At 39.6% G+C, this 20,189-nt stretch overlaps 1 protein-coding gene across 2 annotated transcripts in view; it reads left to right on the plus strand.

Moving 5' to 3' along the window:
* Nucleotides 1–20,189, plus strand: part of Chd6 (chromodomain helicase DNA binding protein 6) — a 125,146-nt gene that overhangs the window by 41,597 nt on the left and 63,360 nt on the right. For both annotated transcript variants that reach the window (XM_036185592.1, XM_036185593.1), the window contains exons 8-16: nt 1,155–1,241; nt 1,419–1,553; nt 5,146–5,267; nt 6,854–7,097; nt 8,369–8,545; nt 9,040–9,183; nt 11,987–12,242; nt 13,612–13,822; nt 17,443–17,638. In XM_036185592.1, coding sequence (XP_036041485.1) covers nt 1,155–1,241; nt 1,419–1,553; nt 5,146–5,267; nt 6,854–7,097; nt 8,369–8,545; nt 9,040–9,183; nt 11,987–12,242; nt 13,612–13,822; nt 17,443–17,638 — 1,572 coding nt within the window. The remainder of the gene's footprint in view (nt 1–1,154; nt 1,242–1,418; nt 1,554–5,145; nt 5,268–6,853; nt 7,098–8,368; nt 8,546–9,039; nt 9,184–11,986; nt 12,243–13,611; nt 13,823–17,442; nt 17,639–20,189) is intronic.

Consider the following 20,189-nt stretch of genomic DNA (forward strand, 5'->3'; position numbering starts at 1 on the left):
AAGTAGAGAAAATGATTGGACTGCCAGTTTAATTACCCACAAATTTACTGCATGCCAAGTTATTCTGCCTGAGCTGCATTGTAAGGAGTGCTATTGTGCCTGGTGTTTCTATTCTTCAGTGTAATGTGATGTTCATTTGGATGTGAGTGCTTAGTGAGGGGCTTTGCTGCGGGAGGCCTGGAGGTTTTGGTACAGGGACAGAAGCATGGCTGAGTCAGTGCAAAGGTTGAAAGTGGAGTGCCTAGTACTCAGAGCTTGGACTCTGAAGCCAAATTGCTAGGGCTTCTCCCAGACTGTGTACCATACAGGGTAGGGTAGCCTAGGACAACTTGCATAAGTCACTGCTGATTCAGTGTGCTCTCATGTGTATAGAGGGACTCTTAATAATACCTGCCTTGAAGGACACTTAGAGTTGACAGAGCAGTTGTCGGTTTTCAACTCTTTGGAGATATAATTAACAATATTTGCAAAATTTTAGGTGTACATCATCTCTAGAAGATTCATATAAGTAGCTGATGAGTATATACATAAATATACACATATATACATACATACATACAAATATACATACATGCATACATAGCCTTTGCCCAACATCTTTTCCCCTCATGGAGGCATAAAATTCTTATAGCACCTGTTCTATAAGGATTAACTGAAAGCACTCTGCAGAACTTGGGACATACTAACTAGTCTTAAATGTGATCTAATTGAGTTTTTTGGAAGCATAATGTGCATAAATGTAAGTAAATAAATCAAAGTATACATCTCACTGGATTTTTATAAAATAAAATGTATAACTAATAGAACTTTATTGGTGTTAAGAAAAAGAAATTGTTATTCCAAGTCACCAAGTGAGCAGTGAGCTATAAGACAAAGGGAGCCCTTTAGCTGACTTTTGCATATTGCTATAGAAGGTCTTGCTTGGCCATGGTTTATCCTTTCCAGTGGTTAGATCCTTTAAACTTAGTCATGAAAAGCAGGATTTGAGGACAGTCTTCCAGAAATGTCTGTGAAATGACTTATTTTCAAGCACTCCTCTTCTGTCTGTGTTTTCTGATAAGAGTCCAGAGTAGGGGCCACTTAAAAATAAAACCTGGTTGTTAAGAATTGAGGGGAGAAAGCTATACATCTTAACTGTATTCTCTTTGCCTCAGCCTGATGAAGACTTATTCAACCCAGACTATATAGAAATTGATCGTATCTTAGAGGTGGCCCACACCAAGGATGCAGAAACAGGGGAGGTAGGTGTGTTCCCATTTGCCTTTCATAAAACACTGTCTCTTCTTCCCATAGATATTACTTGTCAACAACTGGTCTTTGTTTTAATGGTATTCATGTGTTTTTATACAGTGTTAGTTTTCAGGGGCTGGCACAGAATGGTTGACTACTTTACCAAGTTTCATGTATTTTCCCACCAGGAGGTAACACATTACCTGGTAAAATGGTGCTCCCTGCCATATGAAGAAAGCACATGGGAGCTAGAAGAAGATGTGGATCCTGCAAAAGTTAAAGAATTTGAGTCTCTACAAATTCTCCCTGAAGTTAAGCACGTGGTAATATATCTGTGTGTCTGTCTGACATCTCTTGTAATATGTAAATTTTGAACTGAAAAACTATGGTGCATATTTGACTGGGTTCTCAATTGGCTTCTGAAGTATTTTACTTTTGATGCTTCCTCCCCTTGACAAACTTCATCTGCATCCTGATCAGCACTTGCTCTGAACTCTGTTTTAATGTGTTTAATACATAAGAAGCTTGGGTGTGGGCTTATAATTCTTCATGTGAACCCGTCCTTTGGTACCAGTAACATGGAATGCAGAAGAGATGGGTGTTGAAACTCTGCACAGTGTCTTTCCTATACCCTATTTTGAATCTCTTGCTCCCTCGGTGGTCCTTTTTTCTTTGTAGTGCCCCCCAGCCCCCCCGACTAGAATATTCTTAAGGTGAGTAGAGTAGTCCTTGTTGGTCCTTAATAGATCCTGGAACCTGAAGGAGAAGGTATTAAAGAAGGTGAGTGTAGGCTTTAGTGATCTGTTAATGTTTTTTTGTTTGTTTGTTTGTTTGTTTTATCACCATTTTTATATAAACATATCCAGTTACTTAAATTTGCATCTGATTTTTTTTTTTTTTTTTTGTCGCTGGTGGGACTAGGAAGAGTAGATTAAGAGTAGCTCCCTGTCGGAGTCCATTTAAGAGCAGTGTTTGTTTTTGATGTTATGGCAAATGAAAATATATAGAAAATCTGAAGATGCAGACTTATGATTAGAAACTCAAACAGCTCACAGTGTTGTTTAAATGGTTGATTAGCTCTCTTTCAGCTCTCTCCTATATATACTCTTTTCTGCTTTTAATTTGCCAGTCATTTTCTAAGCATGTTCAAGGTTGATGTGTGTATGATATCATAAAGCAATGTACAGGCCCTGACCAAGAGCCCAGTCTAATGGGAAGAGTACGTGTACAGAGAGAAATACAGCACCCCCTAATTTTAGTGAGACACATGATACAAAAACAAAGCATTGTGGGAGCAGAGGTTCATTCTGAGGCTAATTTTTACCATCTGCAAGTCATCAGAATCCCAACTCATTCTCTCAGCACAGCTCCTGCTTAGTTTCTCGAACCTATTTCTTTGGCAGGAAAAGGAATTCTCAGGTGTTGTCAGGTGATTTCGCTCTCCTTCACTACTTTGCATGTGTGAGGCTATATCAGTTCTCTCTGAGCTACAGTATCCTGTTACACTTGTCCCTTTTTCCTAATTATTTGTTTACACTAAAAATGTGCAGTTTGAAGTTTTATTTCAAAAATTGTAAACTGAAATGGATGCTAAAAATATAATTAAATCTGTCTCTTTGTACATACATAAACAGAGGGCTAAATTACCTTAAAAAATAGTACTTTTTGCTAAAGGACTCTTGCTCTGAGTTTTGAAGTTTAGACCTTACCTGTCTTGGTGAATAGGACATTCAGTGTCTGAAAGCGAAAATCCAGCGAGGTGAGTCGTTTAGAGAGGGATGCTGCTCCACTGGAGCGCTCTCAAGGCAGCCAGGTAGTTTTCAGTAACACCCTCTTAAATGCCATCTGCAGTGCTGAGAGTCAGGTGATCGAATCAGTAGAGGGGAAGAGGCATCCAGAATATCTCCTTACCTTACCTTGTAAAGGACACCTGATGAGCTGGATGGCTTGGGCTTCAGGGATCTGGGCTGAATGGTTCGGAAGGCTAAGGAAGTGATTTCTGTAAAAGGAACAGAGCAGCTAATAGGTACAGGGATGGCTTTGTTCCGAGACTTTTCTGTAAAAAGAAAATATATTGGCATGATAAGCTTTCCCCTTTTATTTCTAAAAACACATGTTGCAGCATTCAACAGTCCCATTTCAAAGTGCTTAGTCTACACAGGTGAAGGTGAGTTGTCACGTCTGCTTTTCTGGAAGGTCATGGATAGCTTATACTTAACTCCAAGTTAAGTGATAGAATGGAAGTTAGTTTAAAATATCACATGCAAATGGCTTAGCTTTAGTTAACATATTTAACTGTAAACTTTATTGTAGTAACTCAAAGTAAAATTACAAAAGACAAATTGTTGAATAGAAAAGCAAAAATCTAGTATTCTAACTGATAGCTAAGAATTTTTTTTAAGATCTTAAATATCACTTTAGAGACTCGATTTGTCTGTAAACTAAAAAGTTGTGCCTTTGTGTAAATAAGAAAAATAAAGCCTAAATAAATAAAATTTGAGAATACAAAAGTTCAATATATAAAGATTTAAATAGTCTCTCCCAAATAAATAATCATTTTAATTGAAATTCTAATGGTAATTTAAAAGAACTTGATATTAAAATTATACAGAAAAGTAAGATACAGTCCCAAAGCCATTTTATGTGTGTATGTACAACACATAATATCTTCCTCTATTGCTTTTCACATTATTTACTTGCTTACTTATCCATGTAATGGGAGTGGGGCGAGCTTATTACTTAACTAAACTGTCTGACCAACAGTCTCCAAAGATCCTTCCATCTCTGTCCCACCCTTCCTTACTAGACACTGGCGTTACAGTTTTGCATGGCCATGCCTGGCTTTTGTGGGTGTGCTAAAGATCCAAACTTGGGTGTTCATGCTTACATGGCAGGCACTCCACCCATTTAGCCATTCTACAACCTCGGCAAAGACCATTGTGAAAAATAATGCCCTATCAGGTACATAGCTTCAGTGATTATAAAAAATGTGGTTATATTGCAGCACTAGACGAACAGCCTATGGAAGAAGAATGAACTGTCTAGATATGCTAGCTTCAAGGTTATCTTGAAACAGTATATAAGGGGCTGGATAAAGGGTTGAGAGCATGTACTTCTTTTTTAGAGAACCTGTAACTCCAGCTCCAGGAGATCTGACACTTTCTTCTGGACACCCATGGGCACATACCCACACCCAGTAGATAGACACATACTTTTTTTAACTTCATATATAATAATATGGCATCTCATTAGTATTCACAAGATGACTGAGTTTTAGAAACTGATATTTCATATGGAAAAAAAAAAAGTGAGAACACTTGACCAGGAAATATCTTTAATCCCAGCACTCAGGAGGCAGAGGCAGATGGATCTCTGTGAGTTCAAAACCAGCCTGGTCTTCAGACCAAGTTCCAGGACAGCCAGGACAACACAGAGAAACCCTTTTCGGGGGTGGGGGTAATGCCTGTATTTTGTTTAAGGGGAATTAAAGAATTTGTAATTTGATTAAAAAGGTTTTTTTCTTATTGTGCTAACTTCAGAGACTACTCAGCACGGTGTTTTACTCATTTTCCTGCGCTGACATAGGAGACACAAACAAGCAAAAACGAAATTCTGTTAGAGAAACTATGAAACCCAACTAACTAGCTTGTCAGGAAATTGAAGTGTAGATGAGAATGCATCCAAGAGCCTAGTAAAGATGTCTGACACTAGATATTAGGTTGGTCTGTTACTGTTTGTAAACTTTATAGAAGTATTCATAATCTGGTAAAATTTAGAATATGTAGTACCATTAAGAAAAATATCAGCAGTTTGAATTCATCCTTAGAGCAGCATTGAGGTTTGCTAGCTTGCCTGAGGTTTTCTGTGTTACGTTTCTAACCCCTTTCTATATACTCTGCTCTGTTTCCTTCCTAGGAGCGACCTGCTTCTGACGCCTGGCAGAAGCTGGAGACGTCTCGGGAGTATAAGAACAGTAACCGGCTGCGAGAATACCAGCTGGAGGGGATGAACTGGCTTCTTTTCAATTGGTACAACAGGTGAGGGACCCTGAACCAGCCTGTGCTCACATTGCAGGTGTATTGTTGCTATAACCTGAGATATTTGAGTAAACTTCGGAGAACGGCAAGAGCAGCACTGCTACCAGCTTGAAATCATTCTAAAACTTATTTTTATATCAGTTGTTTCCCCAACAAAAGGACAAGTAAGTCGATCCGTTGAATGTATGTTGACAGACAGCCATGGTCTGATCTGAAGAAGAGGGGAAATAAAACTAAGATCCTAGGAGGGTGGGTGTTGTCTGTCTGGGTTTTAGTGTTTTGAAATCTTATGTGACCCAGATGGCCCCAGATTTCGTTTGTAGACTAAGAAAGCCTTGAACTGTTGACCTCCTGCTTCTTCCTCCCAAGTGCTAGAATTATAGTTATGTGTCACCATGCCTATAAGTCTTTACACCTGCTGCCCCTCAATTTAAAGTCCTTGAAAGAGAACAGATGTAGATTCTCGACTCACTCCGCTATTTGTTTGGTGTACTAGATGTCCTGGATTTGTGCAGTAACATTTAGCTGTGAATTATTTGTATTCTAGTTCTTATTAAAATGTAGAGGAATCAGATGAAATTTGAGAAAGCTAAATTGAGATTTTTATAAGACTGGACATTGTATAACATTAAGTATTTTTAAGTCAGTGCATTGTAATGCAAAACACATTTAGAAGGGATTCTAATGTCCTAATGTTGTAGTGTAGCCTCTGCTACTTACTGTGTGACCCAGAGCATAACCTTTACCCAGCTGAATGGGGTGTTGAGTCACACATCTCTGAACAGTGAGGGAGTGAGACCAGATGTGCTCACACCTCTTCTAGGACCACTACTTTTGCTTCTGATCACCAGATAGCAATGTCTTTACTCTTTCATGACAAGGAATTTATTTATCTTGTCCTTTGATAACATACAAAGGCTACACAGTGGGACTCCCATCCTTACCTCTGTAGGAAGTTTGACGTTCTAAAAGCCAGCTTAGACAAACATAGATCTTCCCTCATGCAGATTCAAGATTACACTCATGTGAGAGAGAGAGAGAGAGAGAGAGAGAGAGAGAGAGAGAGAGAGAGAGAGAACTGAATGTAGAAAAGGAACTTTGAGAGGGAAGATGGGTGGGGTCTTAGGGGAGAAAGGAGGAAGGAATAAGAGGACAATTGAATGTGTATGACATGGAAAGAGAACAGAAAGACTCTGTAGGGAGAATGGAGAACAGCATGAGGCCAGAGGCAAGAAGGAAACAAGTGTAATGTTGCTATATGAGAGAAAACACAAATATGTGTATGCTAACCTAAAAAAATAATTTAAAATTAAAATTTAAAAAGTCCAGCTGGGGTTGTAGACATTTTCCCCTTATCTTAATATTATTTTATACTATATGTAGTTTCTTTCCTAATAGTTTTGTTTTATAAATTTTCTCCTAAGTTGGCATAGGCAAAGTATGAATAATTATAAAACTAGCCTTAGTTTCATCACTACAATATTATAAAGCCTTCACTAACCTCAAAGGTCAGAGTTTTAGTTATAGCTAACCTCTGTAATTTCCTATATTGGTAATGAATTACTCACACTTCTTACCCTCTGCAGAAAAAACTGTATTTTGGCGGATGAAATGGGCCTGGGGAAAACCATCCAGTCCATAACATTCCTTTCAGAAATATTTGTCAGGGGGATCCACGGCCCTTTTCTCATCATTGCCCCCCTTTCAACCATTACTAACTGGGAGCGAGAATTCCGGACATGGACGGAGATGAATGCTATTGTGTACCATGGCAGCCAGATCAGCAGGCAGATGATTCAGCAGTATGAAATGGTCTACAGAGATGCACAGGTGAGCCTTGCCTGAATCAAAAGACCCAGAGACTCCTGTCTTCACAACAGCCTTTCTGCCACTTGTCTTCAGGAGTTTCAGTCCTGCATCTCAAGCTGCTGTTTGTTTGTTTGTAGGGTTCCTGTTGCTGAGACTGACTTCTTGCTCACTGTGTGTATTTTGTGTAAGACTATGATAAAACACAGATTGAAGAGATGCTTTCTTATCCCTATGAGATACACATGAGGTCTATTTTAGGACATTGAAAGCTTGGTTTATTGGGTAGCCTATGAAGTTGCTTGTATGTACAGAAGATTTTTGTCTTAACTATTATCTACTCAGTAAAGAAAATAAGAAGTGCATGCGCCAGCCATGATGGAACACTCCTTTAATCCTATCATTTGGGTGGCAGAGAGTTCGAGGCCGACCTGGTCTGCATAGCAAATCCTAGGCCAGCCAAGGCTACATAGTGAGACTCTGTCTCAAAAAAAAACTTTATTTAAAAAAAAAAGTGTATGGCGTTCAGAATTCGAACCTAGGAAATTTGTAGAGGAAATTAACACAACAGATTGGATAGGGAAAGATAAAAATTAGTTTCATGTTGAAAACTAATTTATTTTCTATATTTTTGTTTATGTAATCAGCTTACTGAGTATAGTTCTGTCCTTTCACCAGGTAACTGGTTTTCATAATAAATTAAAAATCAAATGATAGAGGAAAACCAGGGTTTCAAATCATGTAGGAATTTTTTTGGCAGAAATTTTACATTGCTGTAACATTAGGCAGCTCTGTTCTTGATATGTGATAGTGGCATCTAGACAGACAACAGATGGAGGTGTAGGCTGTCTAACAGCATTTGCACCAGGTGCATGCCTACTGCTATTGGAGTCTTGCTAGAACCAGAGTTATAGGGTAAAATTATGGAAATCTGAAAAGGAGCAGAGGATTTCCTTGAGTGTTCAAGGTATGTATGACTTAGGTAGACTCCAGGCTGGAGATAATGCATGAATCGTCTTGGCTGCTTTTCTCAGCATCATGATTCAGAAATGATAAGTTCCCTTGTTTCCCTTCATCTTTCTCCCCTTCATGAGGACACTGACTTGAAATTTGTTTTCTTGATGTTCTGAGGTCTTCTCTTAGCTAAATAGTGGGTTATTCTTATTGTTTTCACCTTTCATATGAGGGAAAACAGGGCATGTTGGCTTCTCATCTGTCACTGAACTATGCTGTTTCTCAAGTCTGCTGTTACAATTCAGTAGCTATGGTATAAAGCTTTGGTTTGTCATCCTTAGGGAAACCCCCTTTCTGGAATCTTCAAGTTCCATGTCGTCATCACAACATTTGAAATGATCCTGGCAGATTGCCCAGAGCTGAAGAAGATTCACTGGAGCTGTGTGATAATCGATGAGGCCCACAGATTGAAGAACAGGAACTGCAAACTTCTGGAGGGGCTAAAGCTCATGGCCCTGGTGAGAACTAGCTAGCTTTTTTCATAAGTAAACATGAACTCCTTCTATTCCAAGTGGAGGGAGCGTCCCATGGTCTTCTGCACATCTTTTTTGCCACAGATTGACTCCCAGAAGGACCTAGAAAGCGCTAAAATTCCATGAAATTTTTAACTTGGAAATAGGAAGTATTTGCAGTTTGTTTCTGGGTTCCTGAATGAACTGGTACTAGAGATGATAGTCTTAACACAACTGCCTCGGAATGGGTAGACAGGCACCTGATGATTCTGAGTGAATGAACAGCTGCTCTAGTTACCTTGAAATTGCTGCTGGAATCGTTGATGTGAAAGGAGACTTGACCTGTTAATGACTACTCCTTTGCAGCATTGGCACTCTATCTTTTCATTAAAGATTTGCCTCCAAATTGAGCACAAAATGCCCTGGCTAATTTTTCACCACAGACATGCACTATTTTTGTGGCTCCAACATGGTTTATAATCTGTTTTTAATTTTTATAGGAACACAAAGTGCTGCTCACAGGAACACCCTTGCAGAACTCTGTGGAAGAGCTCTTCAGTTTGCTCAACTTTCTGGAGCCCTCTCAGTTTCCTTCAGAGACTGCTTTCTTAGAGGAATTTGGCGATCTCAAAACAGAAGAACAGGTAACTGGGGGCCTGAAGGATTGAGACAATAGGGTACTTCCCTTCCCATCAAGGAAAAAGCAAGTCATTATGAGGACAGGATCTTTTAAAGTTCCTATTCTCTTCTAAAATGAGCATTGCCTCCTTTGTTTTGTATATTTGTTTGTTTATGTTGAGCAAGGCAGCTAACAATTAGCAATTCTTATTGCCAATAAGAATTATTTGGCCTCCTGCTTCACTGGCTTCCGGAACATGGTGTTGTCTTTTGCTTCCTTTATTCCTTCATCTTTCTGCTCCGTAATCTACCCCATGGTTCCAGGGCCACTCTTCTGGTTACACATTACACTGTGTGAGGGGAAAAGGCAGTCACATATGTGGAGTAACTGATAATTCTAATTTTGTCCTGATTACCTGGAGTTCTCTAGCTTTTAAAGATCTAGTACAGTCTAGTTATTGGACCTAATTTAAAATAATATTAATATTCATCTTTTGTTGGTAGAAATCTCTACTAGGAATTTAAAAAATAGACAAGTTTAAATGCTGTAAGAGGAACAAATAACAGAGTTGGGAATGTAAAAGGAAAGAGGATACCTGTTAAGAATCTGGAGTGACGAGAGAGGGTACAGTTGGAGAGTTTTTGAGGGTGAGTTCCCAACAGTGAAGAAGAGTGACTACATGGGAAGGGGCTCAGACTACTCAGAGCCATGAGAGTCACACAGTAGTGACAGGTCATCTGCTTGGGCGGAAGCAGGATGGCTGGAGTTCAAAGTTAAGGCAGAAGAGCTACAGTTACGTTGTTGGACAATCTTGAAATGGAGGTTGAAGAGCAAGAAGGTAACAGGAGTCTTACAAGGCTTTTATTTTAAGAAAGACATAGTTCTGCTAATTGATCTAGCTACAGTGCAAAAGTGTGTTGGTGTGGAGAATTTGGGAACCATAAAGCTTTAAGACTACCACTCACTGATGTGAATACACTCTGGTTCCAATATGTTGCTTTTACTTGTCATGCAATTCAGACTTTGAAAACAGTGAAAAAAATCACATGTAATTCTCCTCCTTTGCATTTCAATATCTGTTGATCCTTCAAAAGCCAGCTCCAACCCACTCTCCATTTTTGGACCATTGGAAATGCATCCTCTTCTCCCATTGCACTTAATTTGTGGTATGCATTTTTTCTTCTTCCTAGACAATGATCTCCTTGAGGACAAGGCCCACATCTTCTCCAAAGTTGTGTTTGTTGTATTGACCAGCAAAGTGTCTGGCATATAGTATACTCTAAATGATTCAGGTATGAACCAAGTGAAGGGAAAAGCTGAACTCAGCATGTGGCAGATTGACATTTGTCCCTACCTTTAACAATTAGCTAGCACTGTTCTTCTCTATAGGCTCTTACATAGTAATTCTTTACCCACTTGGGGGAACAACATTCCTAAATGTCTTTGGATAGTAAAATAAGGTCAAAAAATAAGTTAGGTAAAATTGATATTAGAAAAAAAAAATTAGCTGTCTGGTTTATTTTGTATTTTTTAATTACATCTTTTGAATTGACACAAAAATTGTATATGTATTTTGTATACAATAGGTTTTGAAATCTGTATACATAGTAGAATAATTGAGTCAAGCTACTTAATCTATGCAGGACATTGTCATCTTTTTTTTTTTTTTTTTTTTGTGGTGAGAACATTCAAAATCCACTCTCACAGTAGTCCTCAAGAATACATTGTTATTAATCATAGTTGCCATGTTGTACAATAGCTCTCTTGACATTGTTCTATCTAACTAAAATTGTATGACCTTTGACCAACATCTCCCAAACCCACTCTCTGGTAATCATCATTCTACTTATTTTATAAAGAAGAAATGTTTTATTTTAAAACACAATACATATATGTTCTCAAAAGTGTCTATTTCCAACATAAAGCATGTTCATTAACATCTATAACCTGTTTCAGTAAGTATCTCTCTTTAACCGCCCCACAAGTGGTGCTATGTTTCTTCAGGAAGCAGTGTTGCTGCAGATGCTGCCCCTTTTAGAAACATTGAACAGCCAGCCCTTCCTGACTTTAGAACTTAATTTCTTTTGTGTTCTCATGTCCTTATTTTATTTTCTCATCAGGGTTGATCTTACTGGTATCACACACTCAGGTTCTTTGGCTTTAAATCACCTACACTGTCATTGTCTTTCTGGAAGAGGGAATGGGTTTTGTTGGTACAGTCTAGTGAGTGGTATCTTTGTGTAGGTGTGGTCTCTTAGACACATAGCCAGATTATAGCAAAGAACACTGCCAGGCTTGAAATGGACCAAATAGGACAGCTCCAGTGATGTTACTATACGGCATTAATTCTTCACACACTCCTCTTAAATACAAATACTGCTGCTGTTACTTAGAAGGCCTAGGATAACTCCATTTCAAACCTCTGTCCTCTTCAGCATCCTGGCCTTCTTTCTTAATGTATCACTTGTATCTTCTGATAAGACAAAGTATTCTTCATATAAGTTCTGTGCGTGTGTGTGTGTGTGTGTGTGTGTGTGTGTGTGTGTGTGTTAGAAAAAGAGCAAGAACACTTTGTTTCCTACATCTAGATACTGTCTTCCTTCTCTCCCTTTTTATTTTAAGAGGTTGCTACAAAGGTTCTTGGTAATTGTTGAATTGGAACCAAATTCCATTTACCTTCAGATATTATTGTAAGCTCCCCATTTTATATCATTTTTATGACCTCAATACTATGGTAACATTGAAGAGGTTATAGTGAATGTTGAGATACCATAGTAATCATTTAGTCTAGACTGGGGCAAATAAATGGCTATCCTTTTCCTGAACAGGTAAAGAAATTGCAGTCTATCCTAAAACCAATGATGCTTCGGCGCCTGAAAGATGATGTGGAAAAGAACCTTGCTCCCAAGCAAGAAACCATCATTGAAGTAGAACTGACCAATATCCAGAAAAAGTACTACCGTGCCATCCTGGAGAAAAACTTTTCTTTCCTGACTAAAGGCGCAAATCAGCACAACATGCCCAATCTTATCAATACTATGATGGAGCTGAGAAAATGCTGTAACCACCCCTACCTGATCAATGGTGAGTCAGGGCAACAGGGAACACTAACTCAGGACAGTCATGGGTCTCTGCTGAAAGCCAGTGATCAACAAAGACCTTATGTGCTAAGTGCTCTTTATACACTGGCCCAGTTGTTCACAACCTTCCTAATGCTGTGACCCTTTATAGTTGTTCCTCATATTATGGTGCCCCCAACCATAAAATTATTTTGTTGCTACTTTACAACTAATTATGCTATTGTGAATTGTAATGTAAATATCTAATGTGCAGAATATCTGATATGCAACCCCAGAAGAGTTGTGACTTACAGGTTGAGAACCACTTCACTAGAGCTTAATATTTTTGTCTTTTTACACAGTATAGAACAGGATCAGAGAGAATGATGGATCTCCCTGAATAATATAGTAACTTCTGTCAGCTCTGTTTCTGCAGGGCTTCTGTAGACTTGCTTGGCAGAGAGTAGACATTAGCCATCAGTTTGCTGCCCTTGTGAACTATAATTTAACCCAGACTTCCCATCTGAAAAGAGAGAAATGTGTTACTTAGTTGAGTCAAGGATGATGCATCAGTGAGATGAAAAGTTCACATATAAGTTCAGTCATATTAGTCACTCTGGCTAATTGGAGAAGGTGTGTGTGTGTGTGTGTGTGTGTGTCTGTCTGTCTGTCTGTATGTATGTATGTATGTCTGTCTGTCTGTCTGTCTCTGTGTGTGTGTGTGTCTCTGTCTGTCTGTCTGTCTCTGTGTGTGTCTGTGTATGCCAGAGGTCAACGTAGGTATCTTCCTCAATCACTCTGCACCTTATTTTTAAGACAGGGGTTTTCATTAAACCAAGAATTCTCCAATTCAGCTAGACTGGCTGTCTAGGAAGCCCCAAGTATCCTCCTTTCTCTGCTTCCTCCCCTGTGCTGGGATCACAGGCATCTGCTACCATATCCATCTTTGTATGTTGTACTTAGGATTGAACTCGGGTCTTACCAACTGAGCCATCTCTATAGACCAGGGTTTGGGTATTTTGCTTTGGTTTTGGAGTTGTTTTTTTCAAGGTAGTGAAACTTTTTAAGGAATTCTGGTAGTAGTGAGACTTGAATTCTTTTCTCGATAATCCTGCAATAACAAAAGGTATGGAAGTCTTTTGCCAACTCAGAATAATTTTCTTTACCTGACTAAGTTGGGTTAAAATGACATCTGAGACTTTGAATTTCCTAGAGGAAGTTCTCAGAAAAGCAAGGCAACCGCTATCCTGTGTCAGCAAACTAATTGCTAAGGGTACAGACCCAGAATATGAGTTGGTCCAGTAGTTAGGATTTCTTTTATTTCCCCAGACTCTACCAAAGAACAGATTTTAATTACATCTTATTCAAGCGTAGTTTTGCTCATTCTTTTTCAGGAGCAGAGGAAAAGATTCTGGAAGACTTCCGGAAAGCCCATAGCTCTGACACCTCTGACTTCCAGCTGCAAGCTATGATCCAGGCAGCTGGGAAGCTGGTGCTGATTGACAAGCTGCTCCCCAAGCTAATTGCAGGTGGCCACAAAGTGCTCATCTTCTCTCAGATGGTGCGCTGTCTCGACATCCTGGAAGATTATCTCATTCAGAGGAGGTGAGACCTTCATCAGCACTCTCACCCAGCACTATAGGCAGTGCATTTCTTTAATATTGACAACAATAAAATATTCACCACTGGAGAAAGGGAATGTCTTTTTAAAGATTGACTAAAGTCCATTGTTAACCAGGTAGTCTTAAGTTTGTCTGAAATAAATTCATAACTTCTATAATGTGGAGTTACTGTTTCACTTAAGAAAAAATCCTCACTTGTTTATATTTACTTTAGTTGGAAGAAATAGAATTGCAATAGCATTAGGAAAGGCTAAGAAAATGATGTAGTGACCTTCTTGTTGTCTAATATGATAGACATGAATCCTTGAAGGCATCATGTCCTTAAGGTTCTGAAGTACTTAAGCCAACAGCTCTGAAAGAATTGTTTGTCCACTCAGGGGCTCTCTAAGCCTTTGTGACTCTAACTGTTGCACCCAGCTCTTTATTCCTAGGCCTATGATTGCTTAGCATTACTCCCATGCTTATGCAAGTGAGAAGTCTGGTGTTGTGAGGATTATTTAGATTCTGTGCAGGAACTGCCCTCACACTATCCTAGATTCTCTGTCGCTATGATATACCAGTGGTCAGAAGATGATGATAGATTTTTAAGAATGCACTTGTAGCCTTTAATCCCAGCACTTGGGAGGCAGAGATAGACGGATCTCTGTGAGTTCGAGGCCAGCCTGGGCTACCAAGTGAGTTCCAGGAAAAGATGCAAAGCTACACAGAGAAACCCTGTATCGAAACTCCCCCTCCCCCCCAAAAAAAGAGAATGCACTTGTAAGGATAAACTTCAAAAGATCATAGGAGTTAGTAGCATTAACACTACACATCTTCTCAAGTAGTTAAGTCGAAATAGGTCTCAGCTGTCTTAGCAAATGTTCCCATTTTTGAAGATTCTGTTTGTCCTTATAAATTATATCACTTCACAGAAAGAATACTGAAGGAAATGACAGATTTCACTGTCGACATGCTGACTTTTAATATTGCATTAGATGACTCTAAGGAAAATATTTAATATTGCATAGATGATTCTAAGGAAAGTTCTGAGCACCATAGTACGAATTTACAGGAAAGACTTCTTGAGACTGCTGTTCTCTTGGAGGAAGCTGATGGGCCAAACCTCTTGTTGATACCTGTGTTACAGATGCATAGTGGACAGAACAGCAGTCTAGTGACCCATGACCAATCCTGATTATTTCTTACTGAATTTTATACTAAAAGTGTTACAGGCTTATGGAGGTTATAAATGTGAGCGCTCTCACTCTTTGTTTTCTCGTGTGTGTGTGCGTGTGTGTGTGTGTGTGTGTGTGTGTGTTTTCCAACTGCTTTTTGCTGGCAAACAAGAAAATTGTTCATTTCATTTCCCTTCAGGCGTTTTGAGATCAACAACTCTTGTGCCAAAAACATGCCATCCCCACCCCTAGCCTCAGAGGTTTTTCCAGAGTGTCACTTGCTTCTTGTTGATGTATGAATTTCTTGGAATTACAGCTTGATGATGAGCCACATTAATTCTTAGGATCTCATTCAAAATACAGTTGTTACAGAGGGTTAATTGTTGAAGTTTAGTGTGGAAAATTTTGTGGTATCTGCTTTCTTCATCCAAACTTATTAGCCTTCAAGGTTTTCTTTGTTCTTGAGTGTCTTTATTGTTCCAGCTGTCAGTTTGGTTTTGTCCTCATTTAATTTCATGCCAGACTCATACAGAAGTGGGGGCATAGCCAGAAGATCTGGCTCAGAAAGAAAGGGAGAGTGGGGAATGATTTAAGAGTTCAGATAAGCTGGGCAGCAGTTACCTTTAATCCCAGCACTCAGGAGACGCAGCCAGGTGGATGGATCTCTATGAGTTCAAGGCCAGTCTGGTCTACAGAGTGAGTTCCAGGACAGGCTCCAAAGCTACACAGAGAAACCCTGTCTCGAAAAACCAAAAGCAAAAAAAAAAAAAAGCAGAGTTCAGATAATCCATTCTTAGTTGTTTGTTCTTTGAGAGCACTCCTTCAGAACTGAACAAGTGACAGAGTGAGAACATTATCTCTGCTGTTCTGCAGACATACCATTCTTAAAACTATTGTTACATTATAGCTGCCAAAATGCTTTCTACTTTATGGAGATGACCCACCCTTGCCGTGCCTCCCCAGGTGATGTCCAAGCTTTGTCCTCCCTATTGGTTGATTTCTTCCTTCCTGAATGCTGTGCCAATTCCGACCTCACTGTACTCTGCAGGCCTCTGGCTCCTCTTTGGTGCTCAGGGGTGTGTTGTCATAAGACCCCATCCTCAGTTCCTGTAGCATTGCTTGTTGACATGGAAGGGAAGGAAGCTCTTGTTTAGTAGAGTCCCTGCCCTGACTTCTCACTCCTAGTCCTGTGCTGCTGCTGCCCCATCGCACATCGCCTAGTAAAGATTGCAGCATTGCTTCCTCACGCCATTTCCAGACTTAGGTGTGCTTTCTGGGTCTTCAGTCAGAGTCTATGGATGTTTTGCCTACAAGCATGTCTGTGTGCTATGTGCATGCCTGGTGCCCGAGGAGGTCTGAAGATGATGTCACACACCCCAGAACTGAAGTTTTAGATGGTTGTGAACCACTATGTAGGTGCTGGGAATCAAATCCAGGTCATGTGCATGGGCAGCCAGTGCTCGAACCACTGAGCCCCCAGGCACAGTCTTTTTCTCAGAACGTTCTTAGTACTTCTTTCTACTTGACTATCCATTTTTTGTCAGCTTTGGTGCCAGAGTAACTTGTCCCTGTAAATTCACTTGTCACTGGAAACCATTGTCAGTGGAGTAAATAGGAAGGATATAAAAGGATACAGGAGAAATAAGATTGCTATTAAGCCTTACTGCTCTGTTTTTTCATGGCATCCAACATAAATATACCTGTGTTTTGTTTTATTTTCTGAATGGTCAGCAGCAATATGTCCCATGAACGTCTTCATTTCCTGTTCTTTATCCTCTTTACCCCACCATGCTGTCCAAATCTTTCATGTCTGTCAGCAGATGCCATCGCACCTCACTCCATTGTCCTCTTCTTGTCCTTTGTCTTCCTGTCCCTAGCACATCTTAGAAACCCTTTCTAAGATTGGCTGTACTTGTGGAGGTTTGCTCTGCGCCTCTAACATTTTGAGAAACTGACAGAGTGGAAATGGTCTGGCAGTGTAGGCTCCTTACCACTTCCTGTTTCTCTGAGCACCTGGAAACTGAAGGGAACTCTGAGCTTCAGTTATATGAGCACTGCTGACATCCACAGTTGAGACTTACATCTGCTTTTCTGCCAGGAAAATTGTAAGATAAGATGCTCTACAAGTAGACGCTGGGAAATTCCTGAGAATAAGTTATTTGGACAACTTATTAGGGATCAATACTTTGTGATTTTAAGTCTTGTAGTCATCCTTAATTTATGACTGGCTTTTTGTTTTGTTTTTTTAATCGTTTCACAAGGAAGACATTTTCCAATGAATTTTAATCTGCTTTGCTTCTTCTGTAGGCGGTAGGATTCCTTAAAGACTGTTGTCATATGGTCCAAATTGAGAAGTGAAGGATTTGAGGCCATTGGGCAGTAGCTTCCTGATTGTTTGTGCTTTGAACCATGATTAACACCTGGGCTTTCATTCATTTGGGTCCCTCAGATACACCTATGAGCGAATTGATGGGCGAGTACGGGGAAACCTGCGCCAGGCAGCCATCGACCGATTCTGTAAGCCAGATTCAGACCGCTTTGTCTTTCTTCTGTGCACCAGAGCAGGAGGCCTGGGGATCAATCTCACAGCTGCTGATACCTGCATCATATTTGATTCTGACTGGAACCCACAAAATGACTTACAGGTAACCATGAGGATGATTGCTCTTTGTTAGCTGCCCTGACTCACAGAATGTCATAACAAAGTCTGGCTTAGTTATAGATTGCCCACTGTGCTTCGTATTGTGCTATCAGCATTTAGAGATTTGGCCAGGAGAAGAAACTAACTGAAAAGTAGGTGTTGACCCTTCCTATTAACCAGAGTAGTTTTCTCCCATTGGTTGAAATCCAGTGATGTTTCCCAGTGGTACCCTCCAAACACGGAATAGAACTACTATTACCAAACATGAGTATCTGGTATTTTTCCTTCAGCTTGTTTGATGTCACACGTCATTTGCTGTAAATGAACTAACAAAAACAATAACATACGCCTTTAATCCCAGCACTAGGGAGGCAGAGCCTGGTGGAGCTCTGTGAGTTCGATGCCAGCCTGGGCCACTGAGTGAGTTCCAGGAAAGGCGCAAAGCTACACAGAGAAACCCTGTCTCACCCCCCCCCCCAAAAAAAAAAACAAAACAACAACAGCTAAAAGGCAGGATAACTCCTTAGTATGGTGGAGGGACAGGCACTCTCTCACTGGGCTGTTTGCTCTCCATTGATATTGGAGATTATGCCTAGTTTTCCTCTTGCAACCAAACTAAGTCACATGTGACTTTACAAAGATTACTGCAAAAACATGTTAAGCATAGGGAACAGTGTATAGCTCAACAAGTAAAGGTGCTTGCCACCAGGCCCGACTCCCTGAGTTTGATCCCTAGGACCCACCTGGTTAGAAGAGGAAAACCAACTCCCTCAGTTTGTCCTTTGACTTCCACATGTGTCTTTTATGCATGCGTGCATGTATGTACACATACACCGGCATGCACAGGCACACACACACTATAATGTAATAAAAGCAAGCATAATGAGCAGTAAGAAAAGAGTAGTGCCTCTGTTTAGAGTTAATCAGTTCTGTTTCAAAAAATACTCAGTGGCAGCTACCAGATTATGCAGTGAGTCAGCCAAAAATACTCCAACTTCTCCAGAAAAAGTATAAGAAAATAGAGTCACATCCATGATTAACCTCATCCTAATGTGTACTAAATCTTGGAGCATTTCCTAATACTAAGATTATTAGGATGCAGGGTGGGAAGGGAAAATAAATGGCTCAAAATCTAATAGGTTGTTGATCAAGGAAGCTTGGAGGCTACTGTTTCCCTTAACTTAAGAGGGACCCTAGAAGATGCATCAAGGGAGGGGATGCAGGGGAGAGGATGTCAAACTGGGGGCAGGGCTTCTTTTCTACCTACTCACTTCCACAAAGTCATTCTATTTTGTCCTTTTCATTTAATGAGTCTCTTCGTAATCTTTTGTGTGACAGAAACAATCTACCAGTTAAAAGCCAGTACTTCAAATATTAAATTGATAAAGTTGGCTAAAATGTAGGCGAAATACCATGATAAATTACCACAAAGTAAATTGTGTGGCACTATGTGCAATATCTGGCTTCAAAGAAAACTAGTGATTATAAGTAATTCGTTGTCACCTCTTTGTCCTGGCAAAGGGATACTGGAATCAAAGATGGATAAAGATTGCTAAATATGTTAAATAGTTTTTGAATAAGTAACATACTCAACATTGAAGTTAAGAGGCAAAAACTAGTATTTGATCTATCAAGAACCTAATTTGGAGTTAGGGATATGGGTCAATGGGATAGCACTTGCCAGCATATGCAAAGTCCTGAGTTCAATCCCTGCAACTAAAAATAAAGATTTAAAACAAAAAAAAAAAAAAAAAATAGGGAAGTATTACTTTTATGCCTGCCATCTATTTATTTAATAGTTTTATTTTAATACATGGCATTCCCATGTATATTATCTTTGGTCAACTTCATGTTAGAGTGATGGCTATAAATAATTTGGCAACAGAAACCCCAAAGCCGCAAAATATTTAGGATCAGGCACTTTGCCAATGTTCACAAACCCTAGACAGATCACTTCATGAGACCTTGACAGCTGTGAAGTTCTGGGCTCCTTTACAAAGCTTATTCAACATTAAATTGATTGTAGAGCAAAATGTCAAGGAGAACAATTGTATGGTAAACCAAAAATAAGTAGTCAGTTTGGACATTCCTGTAGGAATTTGCACAAGGGAAATTGGAAGCATAAAGCCAGAGGCAAAAATTTTGGAATCATCTCACTTCTCCTAATGGAGTATAATCGTTGACAATTGAATAGGTAAAACACCAACAAAAGCAAAAAGTGGGGCTGCCAAACATAGTGGAGAGGTGAAATAATCTAAGATTATTGATTTGTATGTGTAGCAACCAAAGGAAGTAGATTGAGCTGTCCAGAATTAGATGTGTGAAGAGAGGAGACACTTTGGAATGGTGGTTTTTATATGTACTGCTGGGGTGTTAGAAGAAGATAAAGAGTACTAGTGAAATCCACTCTGAAGTGAGAGAGTTTGAAGTTTTTCAGTGTATTTTCAGTTTGTGAGCTTCCTCTAACACTCAGCTTAAATGAAGAGACCAAGAAGACCAAAACTACAGATGGTCCAAGGTAGCACTTTGCATGCCAGGACATCACAAAAACATAA

The sequence above is a fragment of the Onychomys torridus genome, chromosome 4 (genome assembly GCF_903995425.1).
Source record: "Onychomys torridus chromosome 4, mOncTor1.1, whole genome shotgun sequence".
In the NCBI taxonomy this organism is placed as follows: domain Eukaryota; kingdom Metazoa; phylum Chordata; class Mammalia; order Rodentia; family Cricetidae; genus Onychomys; species Onychomys torridus.